This window comes from Parasteatoda tepidariorum, chromosome 8 (assembly GCF_043381705.1).
Source record: "Parasteatoda tepidariorum isolate YZ-2023 chromosome 8, CAS_Ptep_4.0, whole genome shotgun sequence".
NCBI classification, from domain to species: Eukaryota; Metazoa; Arthropoda; class Arachnida; order Araneae; family Theridiidae; genus Parasteatoda; species Parasteatoda tepidariorum.
The window spans coordinates 80,303,308-80,320,023 of NC_092211.1; the positions used below are offsets into that span (position 1 = coordinate 80,303,308).

General features: G+C 30.5%; 1 protein-coding gene across 3 annotated transcripts in view; it reads right to left on the reverse strand.

Moving 5' to 3' along the window:
- The window catches only part of LOC107451712 (ankyrin repeat domain-containing protein 12), a 30,436-nt gene that overhangs the window by 2,614 nt on the left and 11,106 nt on the right, over positions 1 to 16,716 (reverse strand). For all 3 annotated transcript variants that reach the window (XM_043053707.2, XM_043053713.2, XM_071184269.1), the window contains 7 exons: positions 14,930 to 15,075; positions 14,677 to 14,760; positions 13,175 to 13,406; positions 12,082 to 12,236; positions 11,873 to 11,974; positions 10,359 to 10,534; positions 4,628 to 9,956 (listed from right to left, as the gene is read on the reverse strand). In XM_043053707.2, the coding sequence (XP_042909641.1) occupies positions 4,628 to 9,956; positions 10,359 to 10,534; positions 11,873 to 11,974; positions 12,082 to 12,236; positions 13,175 to 13,406; positions 14,677 to 14,760; positions 14,930 to 15,075 (6,224 nt within the window). The remainder of the gene's footprint in view (positions 1 to 4,627; positions 9,957 to 10,358; positions 10,535 to 11,872; positions 11,975 to 12,081; positions 12,237 to 13,174; positions 13,407 to 14,676; positions 14,761 to 14,929; positions 15,076 to 16,716) is intronic.

Here is a 16,716-nt window from a genome sequence, read left to right on the forward strand (position 1 = left end):
AAGCAAGGCAGGCGAAAAAATTAAAAGATGAATAAGGTCAAAGAAAATTAAAACATAAATAAAATATATAGTATATAGTTAAAATTCTCCTAATTTCATAACATATTTTTTAATGTTGTNGTTCCGGTTTTTTGGTTTTCCGGTTTTCTGATTTCCGGATAACGGGTTCTGTACTGTATCTATAAACAATTGTAAAATTTCTAATGTCATTATGAACCTAAATTGTTATTTTTTTTCAGTAATTAGCGTTTAAGGTTGATGTTTCCTAATGATTAAGTATGAACAAATTGCTATTAACGGCATATTTCAAAATCATGATTCTAAATTTAACCCAACTATTGTTATCAAAGAATATGCAGATAATAAAACTGTCGATATATGCTTTAATTTTTCTTAATAATTGAAGTTTAAACTGAACTTTTTAAAATAAAATATTTATAGTGTGATATTCGCCAACTAGTAAAATATTTTTATAAGTTTAAAATGGTATTTTTATTCATATAATGGCCAAGAAAGTTTTTTGAATCATGTTTATGAACGGAAATAATGTAAAGTTTGAAATCTAATAACCACAAAAAGTCTAACTTATTTTTACGGAGAGAAAGATGCAAAGTTATAATATTATCTTTGCTAGCGATCTCCAAGATCTGTGTATACAGTGACGTCATGAGGAGGGAAATTGTAGCTTCAGCTCTAAGAGCGGAATGAACTAGCCCTTTTATTCTCTTTAGCCCTGCTATTAATAAGCATGTTAAAGATTAGTATAAATATTAATTTATTAAAAAAAAATGTATTTCGTAGTCTCAGAATACACCAGGGATGGTGCATGGACATGTAAACAACAAAGTGGAGATGTTAATTTAGAAAACTATATTTTATACTATTACTACATTCTTATAAGACTTAGAATTACTGCAGAGGTTAAAAAGTTTTCATATTTAAAAAAAAGTATTTAATTAAAGAATTTAAAAATTAAATAAATAATAAATATAGTTTAGTGTGTTACAGTATTTAAAATTAAACTCTATAACAATATAAATTAAATAGAGATAAATAGACATTTTGAACAGTAAATAATGTTAATGAAAGACTTCAAGTTCTCATAAAGTAATATTTTTGGTGATTTTGATAACTCTTTCCCTTATCCACAAGCAAGAATAGGTAAATAATGTGTATACAACATGTAAACGTGCAAATAGCATGTAAATGTAATGAAAATATATGTAATAACAATGTAATATTAACAGGGTGCATAGTCAAATCTTTTAACAAAAAATAAGCACCTTTTAAGTACTTTTTAAGCACTCAAAAAGTATTTTTAAGCATGATATACATTAACAAAATGCAAAATAATTTTCTAAGTCTTTACACCACCATCATGATAAAATAACCAATTTCTGACAAAAAAAACTTTTTTTGATTATATTAGCCACCATAAAAAAAGATCAAAATATTTTTCGGTTCGATATCACAGGGTGGAAAATGAAGCCTGAAATAGAGAATATCTTGCAAAATGCAGTAGAGTTGCACATGAGAGTGCTAGAATCTCACCGAACCTAGCTCAGTAAACTCACATGCGGACTCGTAAGTATTTTCCTCAAACATGTAAAATGATTGGCGCTTTTGTACGCTATGGACCGACGGGATGCAATAGACTGTGGTTGAATGAATTGTGAAAACGTTGAATAGAACAATGTGAAAAGCACGCTATTGCTTAATACGTGACGAAAATTGACACGGTAAAGAATAGAAATCTCATTTTCGAAAAGGGAAAATTAAGCATTTTTAAAAACACCCAATATAAAAAGCACTTTTACGGGCTTTAAAAAAAACGGAAATCAAAAATAAGCACTTTTTAAAAACGCTATGCACCATGATTAAAATGTAATAAAAATTTGTAGCTTATGTTATTTAATTAAAGTTTATGTAAACAATTTTATGAAGTCTCTTTTTCAAAATCAATTCAGATAATTGCATATACAAATGAAGTGGATTTGATTGCTAGAACAAATAATGATTTGAAGGATGCATTCTCCTAACTTTAAATGTCAGCTAAAAAATTTATTATTAAAAAACAAACAAATATAAGATGGTCACTAGAGATAGAACAATGTAACCCTACTTTGAAATTGACACAAATATATTTGAAACCATACAAAACTTCTTTTATCTGGGTTCTGCAATTGGCTTTGATAACAGCATAAAAGTTAAAACCACACTATCAACAGATATTGAAATGACTTAGATCAACATACATAAAAGATATATCTATTACAGCTCAAACCTATTATATTCCCAGCCATGACTTATTATTATACAAAAACGGACAAATTGGAAGATATTTTTATTCATTCACCCTTTCTAATGTCACTAATTACCAAACCCTAACTTTTTCATTTGTAAAATTTTAAAAAANCCGGTTTCAGTCACGTAAATTTAATCTTAACTAAGAAAAGAAATAAAATAAATGTGGAATTTCGCGGGGATTTAAGACTAAAATTGACCAATTTTGAACCCAATATAACGAACCTTGCAAAAAAAACAAAAAAAAACACCAGGCACACCCATGTCATTGATTAAGACGCAATAAATCCGCAATTGCTTTACTTATTATTTCTACTTACAATTACTTACAATTTCATAGATATTAAAGTATTTATATTTCAACATTAATATGTTTTTCATAAAACTATTGTTACACTATGTACTATTACTTTAATAAACGTTCAAAATCATGAAATAAATGTACAAACGCAGTATCTAATAGAGTTTTATTTTAATTAACAGAAAATTACTTTTATGGGGGTCGATGGAGATTTCGAAAAATTACGTAGGGGTCGATGATCAAAAAAGTTTGGCAACCCCCGACTTAGACCAACATACATAAAAGATATATCTATTACAGCTCAAACCTATTATATTCCCAGCCCTGACTTATTATTATACAAAAACGGACAAATTGGAAGATATTTTTATTCATTCACCCTTTCTAATGTCACTAATTACCAAACCTTAACTTTTTAATTTGTAAAATTGTAAAAAAGGAGGATCAGCTGGTATGTATAGCAATTACATTTACAGACAGCTACTTTGCGGGGGGAAAAAACACTCAGAATAACTTTTGACCAGATCTTCACATATTAGAACTCAATGTTAATGATTTAAAGATATGTCCTCAAATATGATAATTAGTGCAGATAAAATTTTAAGTTCCAAAGTTGGACACAAAAACATACTTTCTCTGAATAAGATACTTTTATTCTAATGTATTTGGATTCTTTACTTTACAAATATGGGATGAGAAATGTGGTTCGAATAGTTTGCTCAGAAGAGAGGTCAAAAGTTGTTAATGTTAATTTTACTTTTTGTACATCTCGCCATATCTTGAGAATTAAGTGAATCAAAAACATTTTCACACAATAACTTTTAACTGTTATTTTTTGATATTTTATTTAATAAAGGTTGAAAAAAATTTAATTGTAAAGTATGCAACTTTTTATGACAAATACAAAATGTGAATGAAATCAGTTGCATTGTTCTCAAGAAATCAATTTTATAAATATTTGACTTTTTTAACATTTGATATCTCAAATAACATTTGATGAGCTACCTAAAATATGGTTTGTATCAATTCATTAATTAGCATATTTAAGGTCAGCCTTTTGACCCCTTAAATCCCAGTACATGAGAATTAGAATATTAGGTTATTTGGCATGTTTTTTTTTGTTTTTCATTATGCATGTTGATACAACAGTGTAACCTGACAAGCTGATCATCTATTTACAGAGACCCCCACCAGGGGGAGAGGTGGGCGCACAATGCGCCCACTTAAAGCTTGGGGGGGAATTTTTACACTAAATAAAACGAATAGTTTGGGGGAGAATTTAGAATTTGCCCAAGATCTTGGGGGCGATGGGGGCTACTGTCTATTTACAACCTCTATTATTAAGAAAATAAAAGGGAGAAAAATGTAACCTAATTATCTATCTTATATGTTGATTTATATTACTAACATACTCGCATACTGAATTTATTCCAAGATCCACTGGATAACTTACTTTTTAATAGTAGTTTAATCAATGTAAGTGTAAGGTTGAACCTTTTTTCATCAAAGGTTTAATTTTGAAGTAAATATATAAAAAGAACATCAAAAGATATTAAGAAAAAAATGTTCAAATAAAGAAACAAAATAATTTTAGAACAAATAAACATGAAGTGCAAAATTTAAAAAAAAGCAACAAAAAAAAAGTGTAAAAGGCATTCTTTTTTATCTATGTTCTTCAACAAATATAATTTTATATGAATTAAATATAATCTTAAGAGAATAAATATTTTATACTGAAATTCTTATTTAAACATAAGGAGTTTTTTTTAAAAAAAAAAATTTGAAAATTTTTTACTGCTATTCAAGACGTTCTTTGTAACCTTAAGGATAACACAGACTTCAAATTACAATTATAACACTTTAATAGAACATTTTCTTTTCTTTAGAAGGCATGTAGTAATGAGTTCAAACACAAAACTTTAATAACAAAAAGCCATACTATTTAACTAACTTGCGATAAAATTAATTTTCAAAATTCATACGTATTTATTATACAAAAAATATTTAAAAAAGAGAACTTACCTTCTCTTTAACTTGCATCTCTACAGCAGAACTTGGAAGTTCATCTAAAATTTTCAATTGTGAGTCCTCCAATTTTAAGATTTTTTCAGCAATTTTTTGCTCTTTGCGAGCTTTCTTGTTTTTCTCTATTTGCATTTTTACAGAATGCTTTGATTTAGAGTCTGTTCTGTGATCATGCTTGGATTTTTTAGACGAGGATTCATTAGTACCTTTTGACCCTGAGCGTGATTTTGAACGTTCATGTTTTGATACAGATTCGTGAGGCCGTTTTTCAGAAGTCCTGATATCAGCAGAAAACAGAGTATCAAAAATGTCTCCAGTTTCTTTTGGAGTTGATGGCAGAGGAGAACCTGTGGGAGAATAATCATTTACACTATCAACAGAACAGTCACCTGGTGAGTATGGTGAATCTACATCCATATCAATAACTTCATTCTTTTCTCCAGGAGTAGGAGGTTTAGAAGGCTGTTCTGATTTTTGATTGGAGCTTACTGGTATAGTTTGGCAATGAGAAAGCATTTGTGTAATGGACATAACATGAGGTTTATTATTGCTAATATTTTGATTTGGCATAAGCGGAACTTGATTTGGTGCTAAAAACCTGTTGCTTTGTTGATTGGTAATATTGCTAGGAAGACTGACAGGCAGGTTTTGAGTTGTAAATGGTAATGGCGATTGATGATTTGCTAAAGCTGCACATAAATTAGGTGGAAGGTGAGGAAGGGGAGGTAACTGCAATTGTGGTATATTGAGGTTATGAGCAATACCCAGGTTCTGAAGAATCGAATTGGGTGGTAATGGGGGTTGAACATTTAGTTGAGGGTGTCTAATTTGAGAAATTAAACTAATGGCTGATGGTGGTGGCGGAGGTGGCGGCACTGAAGTCATATGAGGAATGTTAGGGGGGTTGGGTGGTGGTGGCAGAGAGGTATCTGTATGTATAAAATTTCCAGCCATTACAGGAGGCATGTGATTTGTAGCTAAAATATTAGAGCCATTTACTTGAAAACTCAAAGTTCTAGGGGGTAGTAAAGAGGAGATGTTAGATAAGTTGTTAGCTTGAGATGAATGAGACAAGAAACTTGGAGGCGGCAGTAGCATACCAGTAAAAGCAAGTGAACTTGGTGTTTGAGTTTCAACAGTAACTGGTTGAGCAGTGCTGGAAACTACAGGAGGAGTTTGGTTATGAAGAACACTATGAGACTCTTCATGAACAACATCAGTTGGCTCAGGTTCAGGTGGCAAAGGAGGCAGTTCAGGGGAAGGAGGAGGTTTAGGATTTGATGATGGTAGGGGTGGTGGTGCAGGAAAGGATGGAGATGGACTTTTTGTGGGCTCACATGGATCATAACTGTCATTATCAGCAGGAGACGGAGGTGATGGTGATCGAGGGGATCTTCTTTTTGAGATAAAAGTATCTTCTTCTTTGGAAAATTTATCAATTAATTCTTCAGATACAGTAGACTTTGCTTCCATTTCAATGGTTCCATCCTTTGCTTCTTGATTTGCAAGATCATCAGTACTATTTGAACTATTACTGAAATTATCTGCATCATTAACTGATCCAACAGAATCATTGTCATCATCATGATGGGACTCTTCATCTGACTTATCAGAAGCAATAGAATTGTTACCATCAGGATCATCACCACCTTGCCAATAGCTCTCGCTAACTGACAATACTTGGGTAGGTCTTTCCGGTGGGGTAACAGGTCTTTTAACTGACATGCCATCTAATGAAGATTTTTTATCTGAACTTTTAGATTTGCTCCTTAAATCTTCATTCAAATTTGCATCTTTATCAAGATCTTCCTTAGTTAATATCTGATCCGCCGAGTTTACTTCAAGTGCTTCTGAAGTGGATACATCTTTGGGAGAGGAATTACGATTAAAACTGACATTAATGATAATGCTATCACCTTTTGCAAATATTTCTTTGGACTCTATTGAAGTCATCTCAGAATAGGCATTCCTTTCAGTTTCCCTTTTGCGCTGATGAAGTTCTTTTTCAAGTTTTGGATCTTTCTTATCTTTAGTCTTTGATTTCTCTTTTCGGTCTTTTTGTTCAACTACAATTTTCAACTTGTCATCAATTTTAAGCACCTCTCTTTGTTTGTCAATGAAACTCTCATGAGGATGTGTGTGCTTATGTTTTTCACGGGAATGATCTTTAGAAGCTTTGATATTATCATCCTTACGATCCTTTCGTTTGTTTTTGTGTTCTTTATCTTTAGATTTAGTTTTTTCATAGATTGCTCTTTCAAATCTCTCTTCTTTATCATACCTGGAATCTCTTTCATACCTATTATCATCTTTTATTTTTTCTCTTTCTTTATCATATTTTGATTCTTCTTTAGAATGTCTACTCTTATCATGTTTATCTTTTCTATCTTTGGAATGCTTTTCTTTAGGATGCCTATCTTTATGATCCTTGTGGTATTTCTTTTTATCCCGATCAGAATAATCCCAGTCTTCTTTACTTTTATCATTTTTCCGAGAACGTGATTCATTTTTAGATTTTTCTGAACCTTTCTTTTTATCTTCACGTCTGCGATCACTGCTTTTACTGTCAGTCCTCCTATTATTATCAAAGTTCTTTCGTTCTTTATTTCTAGATTCTCTTTCTCGATACAATAATCTTTCATCTTTAGGTCTGCCATCACGGTAGCTTCTTTCACGTGTATGTTTTGAAAGTCTTTTCCAACTAACATCACCAGCTCCCAAATCAACTCTACTCAATACACTTGTACGCTTGTTATCAAACGAGGGTGGTTCTTGAACGTTATCCTTATCGCGATTTCTTTTTAATTTAGGAATTCTAGGCAAATCTGAAATGCTCATTCGTGGAGCACGTTCCACATAATCACTAGTATCATCATAATAACGATCTCTCTTTCTTCTTTCAGTCTCTCTGGCAGGTTTGTCTTCAATTATTTCCCCTTCTTCTTGATCTTCAAATACCTGATCAGAGAATTTTTTATTATCATCAGAAACATATCGTGAAGAGCTTTCAGTTGCTCCTGAAGTTTTTGTTTGATGATTTCCTTTCCCCTTTTCAGAAGCTGGTTCATCAGGAAATTCATCAAGATCTTCACTACCAGCTTCAGAAATGTCTTCTATTCCTAAATCAACATCTGGATCTTTAACATTATCAGATGCATTATTGTTTACTACATTGTCTTCTTGTTTGCCAGGGGCATCATTTTCATATTCATAATCTGGTGTTCTTGAAAAATCTTGATTAGCATTTTCACAATGAACAGCCTGCATGGGTGAATTTTCTATTTCTCCTTCTAAATTTTCATCTAAACAAGGAGTACTGGCATCCTCAAAAGACTCACAATCTTCATATTCATTGTCAGATTTGACAGTCTCGTCATTAGAAATGTTTATTGTTTCTGTAGTGACAGTGCCAGTAACCCCCTGAGAAGGTGGAGGATTTGAATCAGTGATATCTTCAACATCACTTTCATCGTCATCATTCTGTTGTCTATTTGAAAAATTGAAACTTGATTCATTATCAACACTCACATTTTGATTTGAGTTAACTTGATTATCTCCATCACTATCATCATTCTTATGTTTTGAGGAATTGGGACTAAGTTGTGTTTCATTTAAAGAATTTTCATCCATATATTCACCAACTTCATTCTGAGAATTTTCATCAGTGCATTCTCCTGTCTCCCCTTGCTCAATATGTTGTTCACTATTTTTAAAATTAAAAGTAGCACCGCTTCCAACCTGTGAATCACGGCAGTTTGAGTCATTGGAATCTCCACCATCTTCTGGCTCACTTCTATCCGCATTTTGCTGATTGCTGGAAAAGCTAAAATGGGAATTGTTTTCACTTTGGGAGATAGCGCACTCTTCTGGTAGAATTCTTCTGTCATTCCTAGAAGAATGAGCAGAACTAGAATTAGAGTTAGCACCAGGCTGGGAGTTTTCATTCAAGTCCACATGACGGATTTCATTACGATCACTGGCAACACAAAAATTATACTTTTTATGTTTATAAGGTTGCTCAGTATGAGAAGTGGAATCACTGACATTTGAAGTATTTTCTTGAAACTCATCTACTTCCATTTGAGACATAGAATCATTAGTATTGTCATTGGTGCAACTATTTAGAGCTTCAGGAGTATTTTTCCCAACAGGTTCTAATGCAGAGTTATCATTTTCACAGAAATCATTTTCATTACAAATGCTATTTTCACACTGAGTAAGAGACTTAGGAGATGACTTTACGCTGCATGAATTGCTACCATAGCCTTGGTAGCTTTTTCTAGTAGAATCCACAGAATTTTCCTCATCTTGCACTTCCATATCACTCTCTTGATTTTCTTCATCGCTACAAGATTCATTCATTTGTGTATTTTGAGTCTGAGTGTCATGTTTTTTACCACTCTCTTCACAGGAACTTCTTTTTAATGAGATTCTACCAGTATACTTATCATAATTTTTATTTAAAATTGGAGAACTAGATTGATCACAATCAATATCAACTTGATAAGAAGCTCTAGCATTTGCATCACCTGCCACATTATTGATTTTGGAACATGCAAATCCCTGAGGTTCAGTTATTCTCTCACTTTCTTCTTCAGCTGGCATGTCTTCATCGATCACTAGCTCATTGTCAGTTGAGTCACTTACATCATTAGTGTCACTCTGCTGAGATTCTTCCACACATTTATATGAAATCTTAACTGGTTCAACTTGATCAGACAAAGAGTTATCTTCTTCTCCAACAGATTCAATATCACTGTAAATATCTACTTCATCTTCACTATGGTGGCTTTTATTATCTTTATTTGAGTCTTGTGTTTTTTTCATGTCATCAGAGGTAGATGTACAACAAAAACTCTTAGGACCAGTAGGAGAATTAGGCTCATTGTTATATCGTTCATTACCTCCTCCACCAAATGCAGATCCTGACAGGATACACTCATCATAACTTAAAGGTCGCTCCCTAGGAGCAGATGATGAGCTACAAGAGTAATTCTGCCTAGGTGTCTCACCATATTTGGAGTTGCTTTGAGTGGAATGTAGAGGGATTTGCTTCCCAACTGCCTTGTTAATGTATGGAGATACCGCATTATCACTAAAGAAGGATGAATTAGCAAATGGACTTTCACTTTCACTGTTTTCTCCAGAAACAGATAAAGGGAACATTGAATCTAAATTGAGAAGTGTTCTTGTTTTAATGCTTGAATTACGTAATACGGAACCATCTCTAGAAACAGTTAGGACATCCGGACTATGCAGGAGACTCTGGCTTTGAAGAATACTACCAACAACATCGAAATTATCTGCTGTAGGAGAGGAAGGCAACCTGAAATATAAAATAATGTAATAATAGTATAAAATATATAAGATTAAGCATCCTAAATAAACACTAATTTCATAAACTTATAATTACAAGAATAATTAACAATCAGCTGAAAATCCAAGATTATATGAAATAACTGATAAAATATACTATTACAATCTATTTATATATGTAGTGATAATAACGAAAGAATGTTTTAAAGTTTTAACTATGATACTTGAAATAATCAAATATTATATTCAATGAAAACTTATTCATAACACATTAATGAAAATCACCAAAATCAAGTTTATTTTATGCTTTTATAGCACAATTTTTAATAAGATGTTCTTATTTCAATAAAGAAACATTAAATACTGGACAAAAGAAGAAAAATATTTGCATATGCAAATTTTTGTTTTGTACCTAAAATCACTATAGCCTTCATCAGAATCCATTGTATAGTGACTTTGAGAGTTAGTAGTAGCTGCAGTAGTGGCAGATGTAAGTAATCTTTGATTTCTGGCCCTGTATAATTCATTCCTGCGTTTAGTACTCATTAAGGGACATCTTGATTTTGTTCCATTTGTTACAACCTGATTCTAAAAAAAAACATACATAACTTTTCAGCATATGTTTACATTTTTCTAAACATTTCAAAACAAAACATTTGAAAGTATGAGATAAAGTATATAAAGTCTGATTGATCCATTAATACCTAGTCTGCATGCTTCTAAAAATGTACTAAGCCCTTGGGAATTCCCTTTTTTATTGACTTAAATTATTTTTATATACAGTTATAATTGTGATTTAAATTATAATTCTGAATTATCTATGGACTCAGCAATAAGTTCATTATAAACAGTTGTTAACCATATTCAAATTCTTTGAAAAGTTATTTTTTTGAAAATGACAATAGTATTCATGTTAGTAGTGATTACAATAGTAAATAATTTGTTTGTAAATAATGAATTGATTTGGATTATAAGAGCTTACCGATTTGCATATCAAAAGTTAGTAAAGAATCCAGGATTTCCTATTCCCGATTCTCTTCTGGGGAAAAAAAATAATTTTAAATAAAAGGATGTTTTGGAAAAGGTTTGTGCTACTTATCAACTTGTTTGTCTTAGGTTAAATATGAAGCAAGAGTAAGACTGGACATAACGTCATAATGATATGTCCCGTCACTTGCAACTGCAAAAATCCGAAGGAAATGAAGTTAAATACCTCTATGAACCAATTACAAATTTTTCAACTGTCCACTATAAGTACATGAAAGAAGGTTTGTTAGATAGAAGTTCAGGAGGGACCAATAAAAAGTTCACTACAATCGAGTGTTGACTGTATCCCCGGTTCATTACAGCAGTGTTTGACTGGATTTATTTCACTTAAATTTTCAGTAAGCACATTACATTTTTTCAAATATTTTAAATAAAAATATAATATCGAATTGCAATTTTCTTTAAATGGGGGAAAAACAAATTTACAAACAAAAAACAGCACTTTATAAGGTTTTCTGATGATTTTTATAATGGTTTAGTAATACTTTTTACAAGCATTTTTTCAAAATGCATTCTACACATTTTATCACTAGTGCTCACAAATATATTTTTTGACTATGATAAAGATAGTCAACATTTATCATTTAAAGAGTTCAAATTTTTTGGCGTTTATTTTTCCCTTTCACTGTATGAAATTTTTTTTCTTTGTAAAACATAAAATATTAAATATCACATGTTTCCAAATATTTTACAGTTAGTGGTACTCTTTATTCATTTAAAAATTATATACTTTATATTTCATTTTGGCAAGTGTCTCACATTTTTGATACACAAAATTAAAAAGAGCAAATTTAATTAAGATGGCAAACAACATGCAAGCAGTATATAAAATAGAACAGTATAAGTATACTTATACAATTAAAATTTGTATCCACATACTTGATATAATCGAGTATTGGCAGATCGATGATCTAATTCTTCATCAGAGGACTCTGACGTTGATAGAATACTCCGGACAAGAGATTTTTGATAGAGAAAGCGCTGTGAGAGCAAAAAGTCAAATTACACATAAAAAGTATTGTGTCAGTTAATTTTGTTTCAGAATTCAGAAAATAAAAAACAAACAATTTATTGTACATGTTTATTACCTGGCGCACTCTAGCATATTCCCTTGTTGAATGTGGGCTACGTAGAGCCTGTGGCATTGCTGGTTGAGAAATTCTACTACGGGGAAATGTCCGAGAATTGCTAAAACGACGTTTAATGCTCTGTAGCACCCGATGAAAATCCAGCAAACATTTATCTACAAAAGAAAAAATTGATTAATGTAGTCACATTTTTATTAAGCTATTCTCTTCTTCTTTTTTTTTTTTCAATGACAGGAATAAATGTATTAGGTTATGCTAGAGAGAGAGAGAGATAACTAGTAAATTATCTTTTAAAAAATACTTTTAATTACTTGATAAGAAGACTTTTTTTGTGTTACAATTGGCAAAAATATTTAACTGATCATTGGTAAAAAACAAAATAAATCATAATTATTAATTCATAAATAATGACAGATTTATATTTTTATACATGCACATTAGATCACATTATGATCTTTAATCCTTTCATTGTCATTCCAGACTTTTTTGAACTTTAAGTACCAGGCTTTCCTACATTAAAAAAAAGTTTCTCCTTTTTATTTAATAGAAAAATAGAGTGAAATAGAGGATTACAGTACAATTTGGCCGAGGTAAATGTTTGTAGGGTTTAAATTGATTGTTCTAATATTATATCCTAACCACTTTCTTTTATAGTTTGGCTGATCTTTGCTCTAATAATTTTTTAAGACCCAGTTTAATTTTTTAAATGAAATTCTTCTATATTGCAATACATGACTATTTTTGTTGCATGAATAATTAGAAAAAAACCTTATTCAAAACACCTTTTAACAAACACTTATAGTCAAAAATGTACATTTATTGCATTTGTAAAAATTTTAACAAATGCATAAATTAAAAAATGCTGGTTAATGAAATAAAATGTGATTCTAGATCAAAATAAAAAATACTTCAACAATAAAGGCACAGTTCAATTTCTTAAAACTTGTCAAAAGTGTAGTTTTTATAACACTTAAAAAAGGTAAGCATAATCTATTCTGTAGGAAAAAATGCATAGGTACAACCAATAAATGAGGTAGAATTTAAGGCAAAAATAATAATAAAAATAACAAAAAGAAAAAAATTGAAAACTTACCTCTGATTCGAATGTAGTTCTCACATGTAGGACATTGCCAAAAATCCATATGAGGATTACAAAGAGTTCTGATGCATGCATAATGATAAAACTTTTGACATTCATGGCACAATAAGAGAGACTCATCACCTTCCTCTTCATTACACACTTCACAAAAATTTGCTTGACTTTCAGTATTAGATTCTGATTCTAGTTCAGAATTGTAGGGAAGTTCAGAATTGTTAACAAATATCTGAAAAGAAATAACTTAGAAGTTAAATATTTTTTATTAATCAAGACCATATAAGTCTTATTAAAGGTATAAAAACAACAGCTCCATTCAATTCATAATTATTTTACTAAAAAGTTTACCATCAAAGAAAGTTTCATCTGGAACTGAATTTTCCAGAATAGTGAAAAAACTCTGTGAAATAGGGTTGATTAAATGCAGAATTTAATGGTTTAACACAAAGATCTTTAATACTCATTGTAATGAAATCAAAGAGTATAAACCAAAGCTTATTCTTTTTAGGGTTTAAAGTCATCTGTAGGCCCTTTGATCCTAGTAACTAGGATCAAAGGGCACACAGACAAAAGGAATTGATGTAAGAGAATTTATGAAACAGTTCCTTGCAAACAGACATGAACACACATACAATCTTTCTGCCATAAGGCAGCGTGTAAAAGTTCCATGTGACTCTGCTTAAGAGGAAATAATGTTAGTAACTTCAGCATCATAGATATCTACCACTTCCTGGGAAGAAAACTTGCATCATTCATTGAAGGGCAGCACTTGTTGTCTTTAAACTCTTTCTAAGATTTTGGAGAAATCCCCCGATATTTACAGAATCAATAAATTTCTCGATAATTCCCGGTTTTCCCTCTCGCTGGACACCCTGTAGTTACACACCTAGATATTAAAAATAACAGGCTCTCTTCATGTCAATTCCAAAGATAGCATCCCGAAAGATCTTAAATTTCAGCAGTTATTTAATTGCCTTTTTAGTAGATTCTAATGATTTCAGTTGAATTTTAGTTTTTTTTTGTGACATTATGACTCTCAAATTTTGAATGATGACGATTCTACCCTAAATAAATGTTTTTTCCCTCCGGCAGTTATAAGATATTTATTTTCAGCTGAAAAAACTATGATATCGCAATTTTGTTTTATCTATGTATCAGTCTAATGCAAGACATGTGACAATATAAATTTAATCTCCTAATAAGATTAAAACCGCTCTTTTTCCTTTGCAAGTTTCAAAATTTTTATATACGTGATAGTAATTTAAAAAAAAAGGACTTTAATAAATTATTTTGAACAAATTACCTAATAATATACATGATTTCCTTCCTTTTTTTTCAATATGGACATTATTATTTTTTTGTCATATCATACAGCAAACACAGAATGAAATAGACACTTTGGCTTACAAAAGAGCACTCGCGAAAGAATGCAACAAGCTATGCTAAAGCTTAAGACTACTAAATAAAAGAAATAAATCTTAAACAAAGAAGATTCTCACCTTTTTAATTATTTTTTCTTCTTTGTGGTGACGAATCAATATTATGTTGAACTTCAATCTATCGATCGGACAAGTGTTGACATTCTAAAAAACAATTACATTTTAAAACATTCAAATGAAGTTAAAAAAAAACTTTGTACAGAAAAAATATACTTTAAGCTTTTCTATATTCACACTTTATTTCTTTCTTATTCAGACTTGCTTTTATAAGATAAATAATAATGAAAAATAACCAAAAAAATATTAATGATACCTTGGCCCATTCTTGCAAGCACTCAAGGCAAAATACATGATCACAGGTCTCAGGAGTAGCTATGTCTTGTCCTAGAAATTTACTGAGGCATATTGCACATTTCTCAGATTGTTCATTGTCACTTAAATCAGTAGAGGCTTCAGCACCTTCATAAATTTATAAGTTAAAGGCATAAATTTTTTTTTTTAAAACTGAATCATATAAAATTATAATAACAATAAGAAAAATATTAAACTCTAATTTGAATTTATTTTAAAACACACTTTATTCCAAAGGAAAAATCAGGACATTTAATGAGCCAGTATACATATATCAGATGACGTTTTTAGAAATAAAGCAAATGGCAAAAAAAAAAAAAAAAGATTTATAAGCTTTTCCTAAGTGTAATAAGAAAAAAATTTATCACAAAAGAATAATAAAATATACTTCAGCAGAGCCTTGATCGATTGTTTCTCAAAGGCCCTTTAATTGCGAATGTAGCTACGGGAAAACAATAAATGCCCGTTAATATAAAATGTTGCCTTCAAAATATATGAAAAGTAATGTAATCTTACCTACAAGATTTGTTAGTGCATTTGTTCAAACAGGGTGTTTAGCAGGTCCAGAGAAGGAAAAAAAAAAAATTCCTCTGAACTAGTTCTTGAGTCCTTTTTACGCAGCATTTTACTCTTCATTTTTTTTTACTAATACTTTTTTATTTATAAAAATTATTAATGTTATTTTATTTAATGTATTTTACATTGGTCAAATATAAAAAAGCTAAAATTTTTTGATAGACTAACGACCAATAACACGTTTCTTTATTGAGTAAAAAGTCAATGACATGTCTTTCGTAAGCATGATACATTATTTAATATATAAAAAAAATGGCGTGCTAAAACAGTTATAAATCTGTAGTATTGCTATTTTTATATGCACTATGATTTTCTACATAGAGCAATCTGGCGATAAAAATTCAACTATGTTCAAAAACAGATTCAGAACATTACATAATAGTTTTAAATTTACATCTCTTCTTTAGATTTTCTCAAAATTAAACAATGTCCAAAGAAGAATATTTAAAAAAAATATTAACTTACATTATAATACATCCTTCCTTCCAAAAAAATCTATACTATTATTTACATAAAAGTGGCTTTTTATTTCCTCTTCAAATTTCAATACAATTAAAAATTTTAAAAAAAAGTATGCAATTTTAATGCACTATAAATCGAGAATAACTTGAAATTTTGTTCAATACATTCTAAGATGTTCTATGCATGACAAATTAGTCACACGACACACATGAAGCCAGTAATCCAGAGAAAGTAAACAAGCAATATGCTCGCTTTAGGGAAACAGAATCACAAATTCACAGAGCAACATGTAGGACGACATTTCCATAAATTTCTGATTCTGAGGAGTTCAATACCAGGGATGAGAGTAGTCAGAAAGTAACAAAGAGGAAATCCAAATATATATATATATACATATATAAACAAAAATTTGACAAAAAAAGTGCGATTTTTAAACTTGTAAACCATGTGATTATAAATCCCGATATGAGGCTTTTAAATAACGTAAATATGAAACTCTACATCGAATTTAAAAAATGCGAAAATGTAAATCATGATGCGTAATTTTTAGATCACGATGCATAATTTTTAAATCGCGCGATATTACAACTGCAAAAACGAATCACGACATTGGATTTTAAGCTCGCGTGAATACGAATTGCTACATAGGGTTTTAAAAGCTCGTAAATACAAATCGCGATATTGGTTTTTTAAATCTCGTAAATAAGAATC